General features: G+C 44.6%; 2 protein-coding genes across 2 annotated transcripts in view; one reads left to right on the plus strand and one right to left on the minus strand.

Annotated features, from left to right (window-relative positions):
* The window catches only part of apc2 (APC regulator of WNT signaling pathway 2), a 36891-nt gene extending 25739 nt beyond the window's left edge, over positions 1-11152 (plus strand). The window contains exons 8-14 of the mRNA XM_061978338.2: positions 2741-2827; positions 3065-3467; positions 3737-3835; positions 3904-4043; positions 4158-4352; positions 4463-4677; positions 4868-11152. Of these exons, the coding sequence (XP_061834322.2) occupies positions 2741-2827; positions 3065-3467; positions 3737-3835; positions 3904-4043; positions 4158-4352; positions 4463-4677; positions 4868-10334 (6606 nt within the window). The 3' untranslated portion in view covers positions 10335-11152. The remainder of the gene's footprint in view (positions 1-2740; positions 2828-3064; positions 3468-3736; positions 3836-3903; positions 4044-4157; positions 4353-4462; positions 4678-4867) is intronic.
* Positions 11153-18752: 7600 nt separating this feature from the next.
* lg18h19orf25 (linkage group 18 C19orf25 homolog) lies at positions 18753-23216 on the minus strand. The gene is made up of 3 exons (XM_061978620.2): positions 23069-23216; positions 19268-19420; positions 18753-19197 (listed from the first exon to the last, which is right to left on the minus strand). Exons 2-3 carry the CDS (start codon positions 19407-19409, stop codon positions 19019-19021), a joined length of 321 nt encoding a protein of 106 aa, XP_061834604.2. The 5' UTR covers positions 19410-19420; positions 23069-23216; the 3' UTR covers positions 18753-19018.
* Between the last annotated feature and the right edge of the window lie 1716 nt (positions 23217-24932).

Here is a 24932-nt window from a genome sequence, read left to right on the forward strand (position 1 = left end):
GCATACTTGCCGACCCTCCCAATTTTCCCGGGAGATTTCCAGATTTCAGTGCCTCTCGCAAAAATTACCTGGGATTAATATTCTTCGATTTTCACCCTAACAATAATAATAAGGGCATGCCATGATGGTACAGCATTCAGCGCCCTCTATAATCTGTACAACAGTGTACCAGCCCAGCCTTTTGTTGATTGCATTTTCTACTTGCATACGTAAGTGACAGCAAGGCATACTTGGTCAACAGCCACACAGGTTACACTGACGGTGGCCATATAAAATAACTTTAACATTCTTACTAATAATGCGCCACACTTTGAACCAAAACCAAACAAGAATGACAAACACATTTCGGGAGAACATCTGCACCTTAACACAACATAAACACAACAGAACTAATACCCAGAATCCCATGCAGCCCTGACTCTTCCGGGCTACATTATACACCCCTGCTACCACCAAACCCCGCCTCCACCCCAACCCTGCTCCCCCACACATCAAACCCCCCCCCCCCCGTGCGTCGGTTGATGTGGGTGGGGTTTGGTAGCAGGGGTGTATAACGTAGCCCGGAAGAGTCAGGGCTGCATGGGATTCTGGGTATTTGTTCTGTTGTGTTTATGTTGTGTTACGGTGCAGTTGTTCTCCCGAAATGTGTTTGTCATTCTTGTTTTGTGTGGATTCACAGTGTGGCGCATTATTAGTAAGAGTGTTAAAGTTTATACCGCCACCGTCAGTGTAACCTGTGTGGTTGTTGACCAACTATGCCTTGCTGTCAGTTACGTGAGCAAGCAGAAGTCCCATACCACGTGTGGCTAGACCGGCACACTGGATGTAGTGAGCGCTAAATGCTGTACCATCACGGTACATTCGAGATAAGAGTTACCCTGAATTGCGTAGTATGCTGGAAAAATTGGGAGGTTGACAAGTATGATGCTATCTAGCGCCATTCATACAAAACTCGAAACCCTTAGTTTATACATAGCACAAAGCAAAAAACAACAACTTTGTATGCAGTGTCATTTCATTTTAAATTTCAAAAGAATTTTGTGGCTCCCATTGTTTTCTTTAATTTGTGAAACTGGTCAAAATGGCTCTTTGACTGGTAAAGGTTGCCGACCCCTGCTCTAGGGCTTATGTCAGTGATTTTCAACCACTGTGCCGCGGCACACTAGTGTGCCGTGGGAAATTATGCAACTTCACCTAATTGGTCCAAAAAATATTTTTTGAAAATCAATAGTCATAATAATGTGCCGTTGTCTAGTGCCTGTGCTGTGTAGAGCTTGGCAGGGTAACCATGTAATACTCCATATCAGTAGGTGGCAGCAGGTAGTTCATTGCTTTGTAGAAGTCGGAACGCGTCGAGGATGGTTTGTCGTGATCCCAATAGGCAGAGCACAGCGGGAGACAGCGTGCAGGTAAAAAGGTATGTAACGCTTAAACCAAAAATCAACAAAAGGCAAGTCCCGCTAGGAAAAGGCACTGAAGCATAGGGATGGCTATGTAAAACAAAAGTAAAACTGAACTGGCTACAAAGTCAACAAAAACAGAATGCTGGACGAAACTTACAGCGTGTGGAGCAAAGACGGCGTCCACAAAGTACATCCGTACATGACATGACAATCAACGATGTCCCCACAAAGAAGGATAGCGTACGCACAACTTAAATAGTCTTGATTGCGTAAACAAAGCAGGGGCGGGCAATAGCGCTCAAAGGAAGGCGTGAAGCTGCTACAACAAAACAGGAAGGGTCACCAAAATAACAGCGCAAGACAGGAACTAAAGCAATACACACAGGAAACAACAACAAACTCAAAATAAGGCACGACAACCTGGTGGAGTTTATTTTTTTAACCTTTTCTGCTGGTGGTGTGCCTCTGTATGTTTTTTATGAAAAAAATGTGCCTTGGCTCAAAAAAGGTTGAAAAACACTGGCTTATGTACTTCGGGGCTAACAACCTTCACTTTACCCGGAAGTGGGTCTTTACAGCTGAGGGTGAATGACGAGGTATGTTTGGATAAAGGGCCGTTTAATTACAGCTTACTAGCAAAACCTATTCCTTCAAGCGAATGAGCAAAAAATAAGACCGATTATAAAAACGGCAAATTAGTCAATAAGATAATACAAAATACTTAGTAGTCAATTTGACAGAACACAGCAACAATACCAGTGAGTATGTAGAACAAGATCGAAAATTAAGGCAAGATATCTCACACTTCTGGGACTTGTAGTCTTCAAGACCCATGATGGCGGTGGCCAGCTAGCATGCCTCCTAGATCCCGATAGTCCCGACTCCCATTTTTTGTCCAAAAAGACCGCTACCTGGGTTGGATCTTCGAACTTGTGGGTCTTGCCGTTGGGTAGAGTGATCCGTAGCGTCGCTTGGTAAAGAAGACCAAACTTCACGTTGGGGCAGGAGTGTAGTCTCTTCTTCACCGGGGCAAAGGCGGTCCGTTTCCGAGCCACGATCGTAGTAAAGTCGGTAAAATCAAGATCCTCTTGCCCATGTAGAAGAGCGGGAAAGCTCGGAGTAGAATCTGGTTACGAGTTTGATATACTTGATATGAATAAAAAATGTCACTTTCTGGTGGAGTCACTGCAAAACACATTCTACCTCGTCCCTGCTCAGCAGCGCCCCCTAGAACAATTGTATTTTTACTGCAAGTATTAACATTCTTTATACACAAATTAATTACAAATTTTAGCAAAAAGTTTATTGTGTTCTTCTTCTACTGTGTGTTTGCGCAGCTATCGGGTGCAGAGAGGCCCCCTGCTGGAGAAGTAGACAACAACATGTCGGCAGGAACAGAAGGTGCAGCAGACGGAGCAAACAAGGTAACCAATCAGTTTCCTCTAAGTGCACACTTGACACAAAATTTTGATTAGAAGTTTCTAAATGCTGATCTGGACTGGACCAGACCAAGCAAATACACCAACCAATCTGAGCCTCTTTAGAACCACATGCTATCCAGATGGCCACATGTCCTCACACCGGAAGGACTTGGGTTCTGTCTGGTCTCAGCTGGGCATGAAGCAGAAAGAATGCAAACTGTTGACTTGTAACCCCTGCAGGTGGAGATGGTGTTCTGGCTGCTGTCCATGTTGGCCAACAGGGACAAGGAAGAGATGTCCCGGACTCTCCTGGCCCTTTCAAGTTCTCAGGACAGCTGCGTCGCCATGAGAAAGTCTGGCTGCGTCCCCCTGTTGGTCCAGATCATTCACGAAGCTCCAGGCGGTGGTGGTGGCACAGCGGACGAAGCTGCCGGTGGCCCGACATCGTGCTGTAGCCGTGAGGCTAAGTCACGGGCCAGCGCCGCCCTGCACAACGTCATCTACTCCCAGCAGGATGAGGGCCAGGCACGCCGGGAGATGAGGGTTCTGCACATGCTGGAGCAAATCCGAACTTACTGCGACAGTGGCTGGGACTGGATCGAGAACCACACCGAGACTTCATCTGGTCAAATCAGAATTACAGGTAAGCCGTGTTGCCTCTGATACCAGTGTAACCTGAACCAGTGTCCCTCGAGAACCTTAGCTGGTTTAGTTAGGTTCTATTGGATGGTCAGATGTGGAATCATGCACACGAGCGAGTGTGTAGAGTTTCATTTTTTGGACAACTGTCGATAACAGATTGGATTAAAAATGGCACCTATTGACAAGTCTTTTTCGCAGAGCAGTCTGCTAGACAACCTGGGGCACTTACAGAAATCTTCTGTTGTTCTTCGCTCTCTATCTGTTTGGCAGATATTCCAGAACCGGTGGACCCTCATCTCTGTCAGGCCATATGTGCCATAATGAAGCTTTCTTTTGAAGAAGAGTTCCGGCGCGCAATGAATGAACTAGGTAGGTGAACTACTTAAAAGATAGAAATATTCTGTATAAGCTGCTAAGATTATTGCATTGTCTTCCAGGTGGATTGCAGGTGGTGGCAGACCTGATCTACCTGGAACAAGAAATGTACGGCACGCAAAATGACCCCATCAACATGGCGCTTCGGCGTTACGCTGGCATGGCTTTGACCAACCTCACCTTTGGGGATGTGGTTAACAAGGTAGTGTTTACAGAGGGCAGTACTGAGAAAAGCTTTGATTAAAGTTATCTGTACTACCTGTGTCAAATACATGGTACTGTGCTCAGTTTCTGTATGCCTCATTGCACTCTGCAGGCCACTCTATGCTCCAAAAAGGGTTGTCTGCAGGCTTTGGTGTATCAGTTGGGCTCCGACAGTGAGGAGCTACACCAGGTGGTCTCCAGCATCCTCAGAAACCTGTCCTGGAGAGCCGACATCAGCAGCAAGCGAGTACTACGAGATATTGGCTGTGTGTCTGCTCTGATGACCTGCGCCCTACAGGCCACCAAGGTAACGAGCACCTTAAAGGCCCATTATGACCATTATGCTGAATGTTCATCTAAGGTATTTTTCCAATGCTAAGCAAAGATAAACACTCCCGACTTCTTTCTGCTTTCCAGGAGTCTACTTTGAAAAGCCTGCTGAGTGCTCTGTGGAATCTGTCAGCTCACAGCATGAACAACAAGGAGGCGGTGTGCGCCGTTGACGGTGCTCTTGGCTTCCTGGTTAGCACACTCACGTACCGCTGTCAGACCAACTCCCTGGCCATCATTGAAAGTGGAGGCGGGATCCTGCGAAATGTGTCGAGTCTGGTGGCTGCACGAGAAGACTACAGGTGTGTTTGTGTGGGATTTTTGGAATGTTTTACCTGTTCTCCATCCCACATTTCCACATTTTCTTGTTTTGTGATGATCTCATCATCGTAGTAAAAGAAAGACAAATTCAAAGATCAGAACTCTGAATGGACAAGGAGGGATGAAAGTCAAACTGTCAAATTATCACAAGTCTGTGTTTTCTTTCTTCAGGCAAGTCCTGCGGGATCACAACTGCCTCCAGACTCTGCTGCAGCACCTGCGCTCGCATAGCCTGACAATCGTAAGCAATGCTTGTGGAACACTTTGGAATCTCTCTGCCAGAAGTCCCAAAGACCAGGAGCTGCTTTGGGACCTGGGTGCAGTGAGCATGTTGCGCAACCTCATCCACTCCAAACACAAGATGATCGCGATGGGCAGCGCTGCAGCTTTGAGGAACCTCCTGACCAATCGACCCCCCAAGTACAAGGATGCTTCGGTGCTCTCCCCGGGCTCGTGCGTCCCCTCGCTGTACATGAGGAAACAGAGGGCGCTTGAGGCGGAGCTGGATTCCAAACACCTCACTGAAACCTTTGACACCCTGGACAAACCGAGTCCCAAGCATTTGGGCTTCAACAAGCAGCTCCGTCACATTGAAAGTCTAGCCAAGGATTATGCGTCCGATTCTGGTTGTTTTGATGATGAAGAAGCCCCTATAGTCTCCAGTAGTCTGGATACTGGAAGTATCTCCATGCTTTCCATGTACCTCACCAATTCAAACTTCCTACAAAACCGTAAGCAGGACAATGAGCCAGAGAGGGATGTGGACCCGCCTCAGATGGACAGGAGACACGGTGTGTCTGATGATGTTGTGTCTGCTGCTGCTGAGAAGCTAGCTAAGAAAATCACCAGCACGGTTGCTAAAATTGACAGATTAGTGGACGACATAACCATGCACACGTCCTCTGAGGATAGTTTTAGCCTCAGCTCTGAAGATCACCTGGCAGATTGGCCTTATGGATTGGATGAGCTCAACGAAGCCCGAGCTAAGTCGTGTTCTCCCTGCCGTCTCTCGGATACAAGCAGCTTGGCCCAAAGAGAGCGTCTCAGCAGGGCACATGCGTTACTGCGCCTCAAAAGTGCTCATACAAGTGTATCCACAGACAGCCTGAATAGTGGCAGCACCAGCGATGGTTACTGTGGCAGTAAAGACCAAATCCGACCTGCACCAAAAGCTCCCATCCTCCAACAACGACCTAATCAGCTCGATCTTAAAGTGGCCCATCAAGAATTCCTGAACGTTCAACCTGCCATTTTGAGTAAGATGACCCAGCAAGATATTCCTGAGAGAGATTCTGTGGATATCAAAGACAAAATATCTTTGGAGCTCATTGACACAGATGCAGAAACGAACCAGGATCATCCTGTGCAAACACCTGTAAGTGCATCAACTAAAGTCTCCTCAGACATCAGCATGGCCTCCATAAAACTCTCTCCCTCATATCAACAAGTTCCTCTCATTCAGAGCGTAGCTAAATTTGGGGTAGCAAAAACATCCATTAACGTTCAGGCAGCTGAAGCCATGAGGAGGCAAGCCTGGGTACCCACTGTGATGACAGGGGGAAGCATGACAAAATTTTCTCCAATGGCATCCAGCAGAAGTCCAACTATCGGGACCATGGAAACAGTCCAGAAATACTCGGTGGAGAACACACCAATCTGCTTCTCTCGATGCAGTTCCTTGTCCTCCCTGTCTTCTGGGGACGGAGTGCTGGATGAACAAAGTGACAATGAGTTGGAGAGTGACTCGTCACTTGAAATTATTGAAGTTGAAGATGGAGAAGAGGTGAAAAGGGCTGAAGAGGATGAGACCTTGGAGGATCTGAGTGACAGCCAGTTGCTTATGACTGATTCAAAAACCTTCCCAAGCAAAGAGGCAGATCCCATTGAAATTCAGTGTCCTTCCAAAAGGGAAAAGGTCTTCCTTAAGGGCTCTTTACCAGCAGAATTAGAAGACAGATCGCCATCCAGTTCTTCTGAAAACTATATTCATGAGACCCCTCTGGTCATGAGTCGCTGCAGTTCAGTCAGTTCACTGGGAAGTTTTGAGTCTCCGTCCATTGCCAGCTCAATCCAAAGTGATCCCTGCAGTGAGATGATCGATGGAACCATCAGTCCGAGTGATCTTCCGGACAGCCCCGGCCAAACCATGCCTCCCAGTCGAAGCAAGACTCCGTGTTGCGGCGAGTCAAATGGAGCTGAAGTGCAGACGGCTGGCTTGGCAGGACAGTGGGAAAATAGTCTGCGAAAGTTAATGGAGGTTACAGACTCCAAAGACAGGTTTAACATTCCTCCCGACTTAGACACAATGATTTATTTCACCGTGGAAAAGCCCATTGAGAATTTCTCCTGTGCGTCGAGTCTGAGTGCTTTGCCACTTCATGAACACTACATCCAGAAAGATGTGGAGCTCAAACTGACCCCCCTGCTCCAGCAAAATGACAGCAACCTACAATTTCATGATGATGATGACCAGGGCCTTGACCAAGGAGAGAGATACAGTGAAGGCAATTCCGATGACGACATAGAGATTCTGAAGGAGTGTATCAACTCAGCAATGCCATCCAAATTCAGGAAGGTTAGACCTTCCTTGATGACCAACATTCCTCCTCATTATCTCAGTGCACAAAAAGCATTACATCTTCCAGTGTACATGATGCTCCCAAATGGCAAAACACAGTTGTGTCCTGGGAGGAGAATTGTCATCCCACAGAAGGACATCAAGTATGACGATTCATCCATCACTGATTCAGCTGAAGGTACACCAGTCAACTTCTCTAGCACAACTTCACTGAGTGATGAAACCCTGCAGTACTCAGTAAAAGACTGCAGGGCAAGGCCCATTTCCAAGCAAGGAATACTTGACGAGGAAGCAAAGAGGATTGAAGACTTGAGAATATTCTCCCACTTTCACAAACCAAACAAGTTGAGTTACCCGCCTGTGATTCCAACAGGCCGCTCAACCAAACACATCATTCCAACCCACAAGGTGCTGATGCAGAGCAAGGAAGTGGCCGACAGAGTTGCTAGTCAGAGGAATCGCGATCACTCGCCCAGCCATCAGAAGAAGATGAAATATCAGCGCTCCGCTGGAAAGCTGGAATTACCTGTCATAGAACAGAACCTGGAAAGTACCACTAATCAGGAAGGGCAAAATAGAAACGGAGGACAAATGTCACATTCATTAGAGGGGGCTAAACACTTCTACCACAACGAGGAAGACAGCAAGCATATTAACAGAAACAGGATCAGGGAAGAAAGCAGAAATACTCTCTCGCGGAGCATGACAAACATCGGTCGGGTCAGTGTTTCCCAAACAAAGACGAGAGGATTTCACAGACTAAAACAAAACCTGATCAAGAGCGAATCACAGGCATGTTACTCATTGAGCTCATCACTTAGTTCACTGAGCGATGCCGAGTTTGAGGACCATAAATCAAAAGCTCAGCAGGTATGGTACAAAAACAGGCACAACAAAAGCCTAAATATGATGCAACAAGCCAAACCCTTGAGTATCCATAGCCAGTTTGATGAGCCAAGTTCTCCAAGTTCTGTCAGCATGGATTCAGAAGACGACCTCCTTCAGAAATGCATTACATCTGCAATGCCCAGGCAAAGACGAAAGATGGCCGCCAGGAAGAGGAAAGCAGAGAACAACTTAATACAAATGCAGAAGACTTCTGATAGTTGGAACTTGGACGAGGACAGTGATGACATGGTGTGGGATCAAGACTCAGACTTAAACAGTGTGGAGTGGAGAGCTATTCAGGAAGGTGCAAATTCTGTTGTGACTGGACTTCAGGCGTCCAAGTCTCAAGAGCTGTCTTCTGAAGAAACCGAATCAGTCATGTCGTTCATGTCAACATCCAGCTTCACACCAAAAGAAAAGAAGTTTGCTAAAGATAAAAAGGCTAACAAACCTCTGGACTTTGCACAGCGCAAGCCAGTCCCAAACTTGCCAGTTGTTTTCAGGGGCAGAACAGTGACCTATACTCCGAAAAAAGAGACCGCTCCGTCGCAAAGACCTCCACCCAGGAAAGTATCGACCAAGACAGATGCTCCAAAAAACCCAGAGCTTGCTCAGCACAGATCTAAAAGCCTTCACAGATTAGGAAGACCCCAGGACATGGAGCTGTCTTTGCCAAAGAGAAGCTCCACACCACCTCCAAGATTACCGAAAAGTTCTTCCTCTGGATCCTCACAGAGTTCTACACCATCCAAACAATCACAAAAGAAGCGGACATCGCCTCCCCAGACAATAAACAGGCCAATTCAAAAAAAGAGTGTTACACCAGCAAGTAGTCCCCCAGCAAGCAGCCCCCCTGAAAGAAAAGGGCGCTCTACCGTTGTCAACCGAGTTGATAAATCACAACCCCCTAAAACTCAGAAATCACCAGTCAGAATTCCTTTTATGCAAAATTCTGTGAGGCAATCTAGACCTATTTCACCTCTGGTAACCAACCATGTGACCATCAGGCAAAACCAGATCAATGGGAACAGAGTCCGACCTGCAAATCGTTTTGACCTGGTCAGGATGGCTTCAGTTCATTCAAGTGGTGGCGAAGTGGACTCAAATGGATTCTTGAGACAGTTGACTTTCATCAAAGAATCTAAGAATGGACTAAAACGTGACACTCCACGCAACATGTCCCGAGTCCAGAACGGTTCCCCTCATCGAGCAGTTCCAGGGCCCTCAGCTGTCTTCCTTTGCTCGTCCCGCTGTCAGGAGCTTAAAGTGGCTGCCCAGTTTCCACGACAGACCACAGGAAAAGGTGCTGGACAAGCACAGCAAGTCCAGAGAACTCAGCCGGGACATCAGAAACAGCTCTCAAACATTTCCAGGGCGACCTCCAGGGAGCGGGACCTGCCCGAAAAACGTCCAGTCAGGAGAACCACTTCAGAAAGCCCCTGTAGGGTAGCCCAACGGAATGGGCCTAGCAGAGTTTGGGGAGCTCGACAGCAACAGGACAAAGAAACATTTAAACGGCACTCCTCATCTCCCAGCATAAACATCCTGAGTCGAGTGACCAGCCGCTCTTCCCTCCGGTCGTCATCTTCCGATTCAAGCGGCAGAGCAAAAAGCGAGGATGACACAAAGAAGAGAGGGCAGAAATCTCGTCTGAATGACAGGGTCACCTGGAGGAGAATCAGGGATGAAGATGTACCACAGATCTTGAAAAGCACTCTGCCAGCAAACGCGTTACCCCTGGTGCCTTCACCAGAAGAGGACAAGCCAAAAGTAACGGGTCTTCCAGGGAAATTGCCAACCATACTTCTGGCATCGCGCTCCATGAGTGACGCAACGGTTCAGACTGACGATTTCTCTAATAGCAAGATGAACTCCAGCACCTCCACGTCAGTGGAATCAGCTTTATTAATCCCAGAGGACACGGCACGACGAGCACTCTTCAGAAATGTCCAAGATGGAGATTATGATGGATCCCTAAGGAGCCACAACAACCCTTCTACTGGAAAATCAGATGGCCATGTCGGCGGACTGGTCCATTTCCGCCAAGGATGCCCGAGCAAGGCGGCCAGAGTTCCTCCATTCAACTACACCCCAAGTCCCACAGCGACCCTGCAAGACGCTCAGGGCCAAGCCACGCACCAGGCCACCCACAAGTCTGAAGTAGACATTTGAGGAAGGACATTAGAAGAAAAAGTTGTGGACTATCCTTTACCTTAAGTTCTGAGACCTTTTTTTTCTCCAACCCGTTGCATCAAAGCTTGAACAGTCACCATAGTCTACCATCTAGTCTACCTGAGGTCTGTGGCTGTGTGTTCATAAGGGTCCAGGCTGGCCCGGGTGACAGGAAGTGACACGTTTTTGTACTTGTTTTTATATTTGTAGAAGATTCATTGCCTACTAGACATGTAGTCAACACATGAACGGTATGCAAACTTTTGAAGGGACAGTATGCAAACTTTTGAAGGGGGCGGGCCCAACTGTGTACAAGCCTGTCATGTTGGACAATTTGCTTCCGCCGGCCTGATCGTTAAGTTCGCTTTGATTGGCATCTTTCTTTAAGCAGTGTTCGCGACATGCTACGAGCTAACCGCTAACAATTCAGTGTTTGAGCTGAACATTGATGAGTGATTGACAGGAGTCCATCATAGCAGCCTTGACTCGTGCGTCCTCATCAGGTTTGTAAATAATGACGCTGCATTAAGCTAAAGACAGCATGCCGATGCATTCGCTGATGTCGGTATGACCTTCCAGTGGGCGTGTCTTGTACATGAAAAGGTCATGACCCTTCAGTCCTTTTATTGTATTCCTAGCTGCTTCAGTGTATATCCGTCAAAGTAGAGCTGCCATGAATATTCTCTGTAGTCGTACCATCATTCACCTGAAGGAGGAGAACTGCTCCATGTGCATGTTTCACTACAGAACCAGGTAAAGGTAAAGAACTGCTCAAATGTCTTCCCCGTCATCATTGTTTATTAAAAGCTGTGGAACTACTTGTTTCTGTATTTAATAGTATGTATATATGTCATATGTATATATATATATATATATTTTAAAATTTTACTCCACTGTCCAAAAATGACAATCACCGTCTTCAGGGCCGGCCCGTGGCATAGGCCGTATAGGCAAATGCTAAGGGCGCCGTCCATCAGGGGGCGCCACACCAGTGCCACAAATGTTGGAGAAAAAAAAAAAGAAAAAAAAAAGTTGGTACTATTATTTCTAAATACAAAAAAATAATCCCACGTTAATTAAAATGCAAAGTAAAGCCTATTTAATAGAAATATTATTTGTTACAACATTACGCCCCCCCGCACGGTGCGCCCCCTCCCTTCCCGTATCATGACTCTTTTTGGACGTCACCACATCAAAAAATCAACACAAGATGTCAAAACGGCCAAAACTGTCAGGTGCCCAGGGAAGAAAAAAGAGAAAAGAAGAGGAGGAGAAACGAGAAAAGACAGAGTTAGCAGGTAGGTAACGTTAGCCTACATGAAATTATTTGTCTGTTACAGAATGTGATAGTAACCTGGCTTTTTAGCATTAAGCTAATGTTACATGATTCGGCAATTGCTAATCAATAAATAGCTAGTTCTGTTTTAACGTCGGGTTAATATTGTGGAGGGGGCTAAATTGTTATGGAAAATAATAATGTAACGTTAGGTAATTACAGTACTCCCACCTTACATTCCTCAGGGACATTTGTATTACATCTTTTAAGCAGGTGTTTTTTGTTTACATTGTTATTGCCTTCTGGTTAGCTAATGTTTGCCCTGCAGGTAATAGTCACTTTTCCACTCCTTTATATATTAGGTATAGTTGTAAGTAAAAAAAAAGGTCAAAGACAAAGCTATTCGGTTTCTTGTGAGTATATACACTTCACTGCCGATATGGGGGGGGCGCCAGATTGGTTAGGGCCGGGCCTGACCGTCTTAGATGAGTATGGTCACTGTACTCCACAGGTGTCAAACTCAAAGCCGTGGGGTCAGTCGCATCATTTAACGTGGTCAGTCGCATCATTTAATGTGGCCTGCCACATCATTTTATATGATCCGTCACGTCATTTAATGTGGCCCGCCATTTTATTCAATGTGGACTGCAATGTAATTTGATGTGGTCGTCGCGTCATTTAAAGTGGCCTGCCACATCATTTTATGTGATCCGTCATGAATGTGGTCCATCACATTTTTTACTTTGGCCCGCCATTTCATTCAATATGGACTGCAACGTCATTTTATGTGGTCCGTCACGTCATTTAATGTGGTTGTCACGTCTTTTAAAGTGGCCTGTCCTGTCATTCACGTGGTCTGCCACATCATTTTGTGGTCCGTCACGTCATTAAATGTTGTTGTCACGTCTTTCAAGTGGCCAACCATGTCATTCACTGGTCTGCCACATCATTCAATGTGGTCCGTCACGTCTTTTAAATTGGTCGTCACGTCTTTCAATGTGGGCCGCCATGTCATACACGTGGTCTGCCACATCATTTTATGTGGTCCCGTCATGACTTTTAACTTGGCCTGCCATGTCATTCACGTGGTCTGCCGCATCACTTCATATGGTCCGTCATGTCATTCATGTGGCCTGCCACATCATTGTATGTAGTCCGTCACGTCATTTTATGTGGTCAGTCACGTCATTTAACGTGGTCCATCACGTTTTTTTACTGTGGCCCGCCATTTTATTCAACGTGGACTGCAATGTAATTTTATGTGGTCGTCGCGTCATTTAAAGTGGCCTGCCACATCATTTTATGTGATCCGTCATGAATGTGGTGCATCACATTTTTTACATTGGCCCGACATTTCATTCAATATGGACTGCAACGTCATTTTATGTAGTCCGTCACATCATTTAATCTGTCATTCACGTGGTCTGCCACATCATTTTGTGGTCCGTCACGTCATTTAATGTTGTTGTCACGTCTTTCAAGTGGCCAACCATGTCATTCACTGGTCTGCCACATCATTTATGTGGCCTGCCATTTCATTCAATGTGGTCTGCCACATCATGCAATGTGGTCCGTCACGTCTTTTAAATTGGTCGTCACGTCTTTCAATGTGGGCCGCCATGTCATACACGTGGTCTGCCACATCATTTTATGTGGTCCCGTCATGACTTTTAACTTGGCCTGCCATGTCATTCATGTGGTCTGCCGCATCACTTCATATGGTCCGCCACGTCATTCACGTGGTCTGCCACATCATTTTATGTAGTCCGTCACGTCATTTTATGTGGTCAGTCACGTCTTTTATTGTGGCCCGCCACATCATTCAATGTGGTCTGCCACATTTTTTGTGGTCTGTCACGTCTTTTAGAATGGCTTTCCATTTCATTCAATGTGGTCTGCCACTTCATTTTACGTGGTCCGTCACTTTTTTTAATATGGACCGCCATGTCATACACGTGGTCCGCCACATCATTTTATGTGGTCCGTCATGACTTTTATTGTGGCCTGCCATGTCATTCACGTGGTCTGCCGCATCACTTCATTTGGCCCGTCACGTCTTTTAAAGTGGCCCGTCAAGTCTTTTAAAGTTGCCCGCCATGTCATTCAATGTGGTCTGCTACTTCATTTTATGTTGTCCGGCACATCATTTTATGTGGTCCGTCACGACTTTTAAAGTGGCCCGCCATATCATTCAATGTGGTCTGTCACTCCATTTTGTTGTCCGCCACATCATTTTATGTGGTCCGTCAAGTCATGTAACGTGGTCCGTCACGAAATTTAAAGTGGCCTGCCATGTCATTCATGTGGTCCGTCACGTCTTTTAAAGTGGCGTGCCATGTCATTCTTGTGGTCTGCCACATCACTTCATATGGTCCGTCACGTCTTTTAAGTGGCCCGCCATGTTATTCAATGTGCCACTTCATTTTATGTTGTCCGCCACATCATTTTATGTGGTCCGTCACATCATTTTATGTGGTCCGTCATGTCATTCACGTGGTCTGCCACATCATTGTATGTGGTCCGTCACGTCATTCTACGTGGTCCGCCACATCATTTACGTGGTCTGCCACATTTTTTGTGGTCCGTCACGTCTTTTAAAGTGGCCCGCCATGTCATTCTTGTGGTCTGCCACATCACTTCATATGGTCCGTCACGTCTTTTAATGTGGCCCGCCGTGTTATTCAATGTGCCACTTCATTTTATGTTGTCTGCCACATCATTTTATGTGGTCCGTCATGTCATTCATGTGGTCTGCCACATCATTTATGTGGTCTGCCACATTTTTTGTGGTCCGTCACGTCTTTTAAAGTGGACCACCATATCATTCACGTGGTCCGTCACGACTTTTACAGATGGCCTACCATATCATTCACGTGATCCGTCATGTCATTTAAATGTGGCCCACCGTATCATTCACGTGGTCTGCCACATCATTGTATGTAGTCCGTCACGTCATTTTATGTGGTCAGTAACGCCTTTTATTGTGGCCCGCCATGTCATTCGTGTGGTCCGCCACGTCATTCACGTGGTCTGCCACATTTTTTGTGGTCCGTCACGTCTTTTAATATGGCCTGCCATTTCATTCAATGTGGTCTGCCACATCATTTTAAGTGGTCCGTCACGTCTTTTAAAGTGGTCGTCACGTCTTTCAATGTGGGCCGCCATGTCATACACGTGGTCTGCCACCTCATTTTATGTGGTCCGTCATGACTTTAATTGTGGCCTGCCATGTCATTCACGTGGTCCGTCACATCATTTAATGTGGTCCGCCATGTAATTCACGTGGTCTGCCACATCATTGCATGTGGTTCGTCACATACAATGTAATTCATGTGGTCTGCCACATTTTTTGTGGTCCGTCACGTCTTTTAATGTGGCCCACCATGTCATTCACATGGTGCGTCACGACTTTTAAAGAGGCCTGCCATCTCATTCACGTGGTCTGCCACATCATTTTTTGTGGTCCATCACATCTTTTAATGTGGCCCGCCATTTCATTCATGTAGTCCGCCACGTCATTCATGTGGTCCGTAGTGTCTTTTAAGGTGGCCCGCCATATCATTCATAGTCTGCCACATCACTTTATGTGGTTAGCAATGTCATTCCATGTGGTCAGCCACGTCATTCACGTGGTCTGCCATATTTTTTGTGGTCCTTCACGTCTTTTAATATGGCCTGCCATTTCATTCAATGTGGTCCGCCACATCATTTTATGTGGTCAGTCACATCTTTTGAAGTGGTCGTCACGTCTTTCAATGTGGGCCGCCATGTCATACACGTGGTCTACCACTTCATTTTATGTGGTCCGTCATGACTTTTATTGTGGCCTGCCATGTCATTCATGTGGTCCGTCACATCATGGTATGTGGTCCGACACATACAATGTAATTCATGTGGTCTGCCACATTTTTTGTGGTCCGTCACGTCTTTTAAGGTGGCCCACCATATCATTCACTTGGTGCGTCACGACTTTTAAAGAGGCCTGCCATATCATTCACGTGGTCTGCCACATCATTTTTTGTGGTCCATCACATCTTTTAATGTGGCTCGCCATTTCATTCATGTAGTCCGCCACGTCATTCACGTGGTCCGACATGTCATTTAATGTGGTCCATAATGTCTTTTAAGGTGGCCCACCATGTCATTCATAGTCTGCCACATCACTTTATGTGGTCCGCAATGTCATTCCATGTGGTCCGCCACGTCATTCACGTGGTCTTCCACATTTTTTGTGGTCCTTCACGTCTTTTAATATGGCCTGCCATTTCATTCAATGTGGTCTGCCACATCATTTTAAAAGTTAAAGTTAAAGTTAAAGTACCAATGATTGTCACACACACACTAGGTGTGGCGAAATTATTCTCTGCATTTGACCCATCACCCTTGATCACCCCCTGGGAGGTGAGGGGAGCAGTGGGCAGCAGCAGTGGCCGCGCCCGGGAATCATTTTTGGTGATTTAACCCCCAATTCCAACCCTTGATACTGAGTGCCAAGCAGGGAGGTAATGGGTCCCATTTTTATAGTCTTTGGTATGACTCGGCCGGGGTTTGAACCCACAACCTACCGATCTCAGGGCGGACACTCTAACCACTAGGCCACTGAGTACATTTTATGTGGTCCGTCACATCTTTTGAAGTGGTCGTCACGTCTTTCAATGTTGGCCACCATGTCATACACGTGGTCTGCCACCTCATTTTATGTGGTCCGTCATGACTTTTATTGTGGCCTGCCATGTCATTCACGTGGTCCGCCATGTAATTCACATGGTTTACCACATCATTGTATGTGGTCCGTCAAGTCATGTAACGTGGTCCATCACATCTTTTAATGTGGCTCGCCATTTCATTCACGTGGTCTGCCACGTCATTCACGTGGTCCGCCACGTCATTCACGTGGTCCGACATGTCATTTAATGTGGTCCCTAATGGCTTTTAAGGTGGCCCACCATGTCATTCATAGTCTGCCACATCATTTTATGTGGTCCGCAATGTCATTCCATGTGGTCACCCACATCATTCAACGTGGTACGCCACGTCATTCACGTGGTCTGCCACATTTTTTGTGGTCCTTCACGTCTTTTATAATGGCCTGCCATTTCATTCAATGTGGTCCGCCACATCATTTTATGTGGTCCGTCACGTCTTTTAAAGGGGTCGTCACGTCTTTCAATGTGGGCCGCCATGTCATACACGTGGTCTGCCACCTCATTTTATGTGGTCCGTCATGACTTTTATTGTGGCCTGCCATGTCATTCACGTGGTCCGCCACATCATTTAATGTGGTCCGCCATGTAATTCACGTTGTCTGCCACATCATTGTATGTGGTCCGTCACATACAATGTAATTCATGTGTTCTGCCACATTTTTTGTGGTCCGTCACGTCTTTTAAGGTGGCCCACCATGTCATTCACATGGTGCGTCACGACTTTTAAAGAGGCCTGCCATATCATTCACGTGGTCTGCCACATCATTTTTTGTGGTCCATCACATCTTTTAATCGCCATTTCATTCATGTAGTCCGCCACATCATTCATGTGGTCCGTAGTGTCTTTTAATGTGGCCCGCCATATCATTCATAGTCTGCCACATCACTTTATGTGGTTAGCAATGTCATTCCATGTGGTCAGCCACGTCATTCACGTGGTCTGCCATATTTTTTGTGGTCCTTCACGTCTTTTAATATGGCCTGCCATTTCATTCAATTTGGTCCGCCACATCATTTTATGTGGTCAGTCACATCTTTTGACGTGGTCGTCACGTCTTTCAATGTGGGCCGCCATGTCATACACGTGGTCTACCACTTCATTTTATGTGGTCCGTCATGACTTTTATTGTGGCCTGCCATGTCATTCATGTGGTCCGTCACATCATGGTATGTGGTCCGACACATACAATGTAATTCATGTGGTCTGCCACATTTTTTGTGGTCCGTCACGTCTTTTAAGGTGGCCCACCATGTCATTCACTTGGTGCGTCACGACTTTTAAAGAGGCCTGCCATATCATTCACGTGGTCTGCCACATCATTTTTTGTGGTCCATCACATCTTTTAATGTGGCTCGCCATTTCATTCATGTAGTCCGCCACGTCATTCACGTGGTCCGACATGTCATTTAATGTGGTCCATAATGTCTTTTAAGGTGGCCCACCATGTCATTCATAGTCTGCCACATCACTTTATGTGGTCCGCAATGTCATTCCATGTGGTCCGCCACGTCATTCATGTGGTCTGCCACATTTTTTGTGGTCCTTCACGTCTTTTGAAGTGGTCGTCACATCTTTCAATGTGGGCCGCCATGTCATACACGTGGTCTGCCACCTCATTTTATGTGGTCCGTCACATCTTTTGAAGTGGTCGTCACATCTTTCAATGTGGGCCGCCATGTCATACACGTGGTCTGCCACCTCATTTTATGTGGTCCGTCATGACTTTTATTGTGGCCTGCCATGTCATTCACGTGGTTTACCACATCATTGTATGTGGTCCGCCAAGTCATGTAACGTGGTCCGTCACGACATTTAAAGAGGCCTGCCATATCATTCACGTGGTCTGCCACATAATTTTTTGTGGTCATCACATCTTTTAATGTGGCTCGCCATTTCATTCATGTAGTACGCCACGTCATTCACGTGGTCCGACATGTCATTTAACGTGGTCCCTAATGTCTTTTAATGTGGCCCACCATGTCATTCATAGTCTGCCACATCACTTTATGTGGTCCGCAATGTCATTCCATGTGGTCAGCCACATTTTTTGTGGTCCGTCACATCTTTTAATGTGGCCCACCATATCATTCACATGGTGCGTCACGACTTTTAAGGAGGCCTGCCATATCATTCACGTGGTCTACCACATCATTTTTTGTGGTCCATCATATCTTTTAATGTGGCCCATCATTCACGTGGTCCGTCATGTCTTTTAAGGTGGCCCGCCATGTCATTCATAGTCTGCCACATCACTTTATGTGGTCCGCAATGTCATTCCATGTGGTCCGTCACATCAATTAAATTGGCCAACCATATCATTCATGTAATCTGCCACATCATTTACTGCAGTCTGATACATCAATTAAAGTGGCCCTCAATAAAAAGGTGTTTGACACTCCTGCTGTAGACAAAACATTAGTTAACAGGGTGAACGCTTGTTGTACAGAAGCTGTGAGGCATTTATTGACATCCCTAAGAAGAGTGTCAAACTTGACAACAGAAAAAACTGAACACAAACGTGTGAGAAAACTCAAGAAATACCAGGAGTCCTAAAAAGAGAAGGTTAAAGGCTCCCATTTTATAATGCATTACCGCTGATTGTGCATTCCCAGTGGAAGTCCTTGTGTGGTTTAAATGTCTAACAGCAAAGGTCTGGCTGCTAGATTCATGGGTCAGTCTTTGTCTCTGGAGATAGTCCAGGTCAGAGAAGTCCGCTTTTGACCTCCGACACATCCCGGTCCAGACGCTCCCCGGCCGCTCGGAGCTCATCCCTCTGACGCTTCAACTGGACCTGAGCATCGTGCAGCTGCTGGTTGACAACCACATGGCGCCGACACTGCTGGAAGGTCCGCTCCACGTCTCCGTCGGGACTGGAAGACGCTGAGGACACAGCACAACAGTCCATGAAGCACACGACCGGACAATGTCAACGCATGAAGTGGATCAGAACCATTAGGCTGCTCCAGGATGCTGAAGACCGGGTCGCTGGGAGCAGCTGCCCGGATGTCCTCCAGGATGTGGTCCACGGTGGGCGGGGACGGTCTACTGGGCAGCAGGACTCTCTTCTTGCTTCTCGAAGTCATGTTCATCATGTTCAGTCCACCTAGAACACGGACACGTTGTCATGCACGGGACAGTGAATGCAACATACGGCCAATGTAGCAACAACGCAATGAAAAATTTGGACTTTTACGTAATCTTGCAAGTGACAGTGAATGCAACATACATAGAAGGTAGCAACAACACAATGAGAAATGTTGACTTTTATGTCATCATGCAAGTGACAGTGAATGCAACATACATAGAAAGTAGCAACAACACAATGAGAAATGTTGACTTTCATGTCATCATGCAAGTGACAGTGAATGCAACATACATGGAAAGTAGCAACAACACAATGAGAAATTTTGACTTTTATGTCATCATGCAAGTGACAGTGAATGCAACATACATGGAAAGTAGCAACAACACAATGACAAATGTTGACTTTTACGTCATCATGCAAGTGACAGTGAATGCAACATACATGGAAAGTAGCAACAACACAATGACAAATGTTGACTTTTACGTCATCATGCAAGTGACAGTGAATGCAACATACATAGAAAGTGGCAACAACACAATGAGAAATGTTGACTTTAATGTCATCATGCAAGTGACAGTGAATGCAACATACCGGTACATAGAAAGTGACAGTGAATGCAACATACATGGAAAGTAGCAACAACACAAGATATACGTCCAATGTAGCAACACCACAATGAGAAATGCTGACTTTCACGTCATCATGCACGTGACAGTAAATGCAACATAAGTCCAAGTAGCAACACCACAATGACAAATGTTGACTTTTACGTCATCTTGCAAGTGACAGTGAATGCAACATACATAGAATCAATCAAATCAACTTTATTTATAAAGCACATTTAAAATTTACCACAGGGGTAGCCAAAGTGCTGTACAATGAACAGGTTGAAAGATAAAACGAGTACCGAGCAAACACAACACAACACAAACAGAACACGATAAAAAATAATTAAAATAGAATTAATAAAAACATAAAAACAGGATCACAGCAGGTGTATTATGGTGTATTATAGAATGTAGCAACAACACAAGATATGCCCAATGTAGCAACACCACAATAAGAAATGTTGACTTTTACGTAATCTTGCAAGTGACAGTGAATGCAACATACATAGAAAGTAGCAACAACACAAGATATGCCCAATGTAGCAACACCACAATAATAAGAAATGTTGACTTTTACGTCATCTTGCAAGTGACATGAATGCAACATACATAGAAAGTAGCAACAACACAAGATATGCCCAATGTAGCAACACCACAATAAGAAATGTTGACTTTTACGTCATCTTGCAAGTGACAGTGAATGCAACATACATAGAAAGTAGCAACAACACAAGATATGCCCAATGTAGCAACACCACAATAAGAAATGTTGACTTTTACATCATCATGCACATGACAGTAAATGCAACATACATAGAAAGTAGCAACAGCACAACGATAAATGTTGACTTTTACGTCATAATGAAAGTGACAGTGAATGCAACATACATAGAAAGTAGCAACAGTACAACGATAAATGTTGACTTTTACGTCATAATGCAAGTGACAGTGAATGCAACATACAGCCAATGTACAGTAGCAGCAACACAATGAGGAATGTTGACTTTTACGTCCGTGAATGCAACATACGGCCACTGTAGCAACACCACAATGAGAAATGTTGACTTTTACGTCATCATGCAAGTGGGCAGTGAATGCAACATGCATAGAAAGTAGCAACAGCACAACGATAAATGTTGACTTTGACGTCATAATGCAAGTGACAGTGAATGCAACATACAGCCAATGTACAGTAGCAGCAACACAATGAGGAATGTTGACTTTTACGTCATCATGCAAGTGGGCAGTGAATGCAACATGCATAGAAAAGTAGCAACAGCACAACGATAAATGTTGACTTTGACGTCATAATGCAAGTGACAGTGAAGGCAACATACAGCCAATGTACAGTAGCAGCAACACAATGAGGAATGTTGACTTTTACGTAATCTTGCAAGTGACAGTGAATGCAACATACGGCCAAGCTAGCAACACCACAATGAGAAATGTTGACTTTTACGTCGTCATGCAAGTGGGCATTGAATGCAACATGCATAGAAAGTAGCAACAGCACAACGATAAATGTTGACTTTTACGTCATAATACAATTGACAGTGAATGCAACATACAGCCAATGTACAGTAGCAGCAACACAATGAGGAACGTTGACTTTTACGTCATCTTGCAAGTGGCAGTGAATGCAACATACGGCCACTGTAGCAACATCACAATGAGAAATGCTGACTTTTACGTCATCATGCAAGTGGGCAGTGAATGCAACATGCATAGAAAGTAGCAACAGCACAACGATAAATGTTGACTTTTACGTCATAATGCAAGTGACAGTGAATGCAACATACAGACAATGTACAGTAGCAGCAACACAATGAGGAATGTTGACTTTTACGTCATCATGCAAGTGACAGTGAATGCAACATACATAGAAAGTAGCAACAACACGAGATATGTCCAATGTAGCAACACCACAATAAGAAATGTTGACTTTTACGTCATCTTGCAAGTGACAGTGAATGCAACATACGGCCATTGTAGCAACAACACAATAAGAAATGTTGACTTTTACGTCATCATGCACATGACAGTAAATGCAACATACATAGAAAGTAGCAACAGCACAACGATAAATGTTGACTTTTACGTCATAATGAAAGTGACAGTGAATGCAACATAAATAGAAAGTAGCAACAGTACAACGATAAATGTTGACTTTTACGTCATAATGAAAGTGACAGTGAATGCAGCATACAGCCAATGTACAGTAGCAGCAACACAATGAGGAATGTTGACTTTTACGTCCGTGAATGCAACATACGGCCACTGTAGCAACACCACAATGAGAAATGTTGACTTTTACGTCATCATGCAAGTGGGCAGTGAATGCAACATGCATAGAAAGTAGCAACAGCACAACGATAAATGTTGACTTTTACGTCATAATGCAAGTGACAGTGAATGCAACATACAGACAATGTACGGTAGCAGCAACACAATGACGAATGTTGACTTTTACGTAATCTTGCAAGTGGCAGTGAATGCAACATACGGCCACTGTAGCAACATCACAATGAGAAATGCTGACTTTTACGTCATCATGCAAGTGGGCAGTGAATGCAACATGCATAGAAAGTAGCAACAGCACAACGATAAATGTTGACTTTTACGTCATAATGCAAGTGACAGTGAATGCAACATACAGACAATGTACAGTAGCAGCAACACAATGAGGAATGTTGACTTTTACGTCATCATGCAAGTGACCGTGAAGGCAACATACATCCAATGTACAGTAGCAACAACACAATGAGGAACGTTGACTTTGACGTCATCATGCAAGTGACCGTGAAGGCAACATACATCCAATGTACAGTAGCAACAACACAATGAGGAACGTTGACTTTTACGTCATCATGCAAGTGACCGTGAAGGCAACATACATCCAATGTACAGTAGCGACAACACAATGAGAAATGTTGACTTTTGTCATTTTGAAGACGGCGTGACGTGGAAGAGGCTAGCTGCTAAATTAAAATGACTGACACGTCACATTTTACAGCCCAATACCATCCATACAATGAGAATTAGGGCGCGTTTGTTTTACCTTTTCAACCGGTAAGCGTCACCGTTTCATCAGTGAGCTCTTCTCAAGTTAATCTGCTACAGATATATTCATTCTAATTCGCCATCCGTGCACAAAATGAAGCTGAAAGCGTTCTTACACTTTTTTACACAACATAATACGTCACCCAATTCTTCTTCGTTTTTGTAGTTGACCATGACGCCGATTTTAAGACTGTTTAGCGCCGCCTGCCGCGTCGGAGTGAAAACGTCAAATACACATTTTACAGGCTGTTTAACCCACACACTTGAATACATACTTTTTATATCTCCTGGCAGTAATCAGTAAGCTAACTAGCACACTTTTAGACTAGATTCTCAAAACACCTGACAGTTATAAATACCCCAACTTATTTTTTTATTTTTTTATTTTTTTATTGAACAACAAACATACATTTTTAATGCACACAAAAGTCAAGGCACTTTCAACATAACCAACAATCAGCTTGAACAAATCACGACATCAGCAAAACATGTCAAGGAAAGAAAACAAAAGCAAATACAGATAGAGTATTAAAAATTATAAATAATAATAATAAAAAATATGAAAAAAAAAAAGACATTTGGAATTATTTACCATATTGAACACGAGTTCGCAAGATAATTTTTTAAACCATTTTAGCTTTAAGACTCCATTCATGACTTTAAAGTCAATCATATTTTAAACCACCCTCTTCGACATCTTTAACCATATCTTCTTTTCTTATATGATGACATTTATTTTTCCAAATCAATTTTAGGTTGATATCATTAATAGTTTTAACAATCTTGGTTGTAGTAAGTAGGGAACCAGCCGGGTAGATAAGTCTGGATAAGAAAATCCATTTTAGTCAGCAAGATTTTTCCAAAGATGGATAAGTCCCGCTGGAGCCACCTGTTTAGGATTGATCTATTTATTATGATTGATCATAAATATGTCAATTCAATAAGTTGCGATATACATGTGTTTTGGGAAGAGATCAGAGATTGGCTGAGAAACAAGGGTGTGGAGATGTGCCCATTCTCCATAGAATAGATCACGATTGGTATTTGTATAAATGACTGTAACATAGAAATGTTTGTCAACCGTATTATGCTCCAGGCAAAATGTTTTCTACATAAATGTCGATTTATCAAAGTAAGGCCTACATTTTCTAATTGGTTATTAATGTACAATTATCAGTCAAATCTTGGAGGAGGATTAAGAGTACAAAAGCCCTTAAATTGATATATTTGTTTAAAACATTTATAGTGATTTAGGTATCCCTTTTTGTCTCATCTATATATATATATATATATATATATATATATATATATATATATATATATATATATATATATATATATATATATATATATATTAGAGATGCGCGGATAGGCAATTATTTCATCCGCAACCGCATCACAAAAGTCGTCAACCATCCGCATCCACCCGAATTAACATTTAATCAAAACCCCACCCGCCCGCACCCGCCCGTTGTTATATATCTAATATAGACGATGCAAGGCATTAGTGAGGTTATAAAGCTTTTGCCTGTTAAAGAAAGGAGACTGATCCAATGGAGCAGAGACATTCAATGCGTGCCACGCTGTCACGGCCCAGACGCACACCAGTGCGCAATCATCTGGGAGCTGCGCTGAGCAGGCAGCTGCGCTCTATCTTGTTTTAACATCCTGTGGCACTCTTCTGGGATCACGGCGGACGAAACTGCTCATGCTCAGGGTGTTTGTGGAGGTTCGGGGTTTTGCACAAATGTGATGCACCATGTTAGATGTCCCGGTTTTGTGACTGTCGTAGACATAAACAGCGTCGCAGCTCTTGCAAATCACGTAGCCAGCATTACTATCATCCTGATTTACAACCTCAT

The sequence above is a fragment of the Nerophis lumbriciformis genome, linkage group LG18, assembly GCF_033978685.3.
Source record: "Nerophis lumbriciformis linkage group LG18, RoL_Nlum_v2.1, whole genome shotgun sequence".
NCBI classification, from domain to species: Eukaryota; Metazoa; Chordata; class Actinopteri; order Syngnathiformes; family Syngnathidae; genus Nerophis; species Nerophis lumbriciformis.

What these genes read in the sequence shown, in the direction of transcription:
- lg18h19orf25 (XM_061978620.2), bottom strand. Translation starts at nt 19,409, where the DNA reads ATGATGAACATGACTTCGAGAAGCAAGAAGAGAGTCCTGCTGCCCAGT. An exon ending in CATCCTGGAGCAGCCTAATG is followed by an intron (nt 19,198 to 19,267) that starts GTTCTGATCCAC and finishes CTGTGTCCTCAG; the next exon opens with CGTCTTCCAGTCCCGACGGA.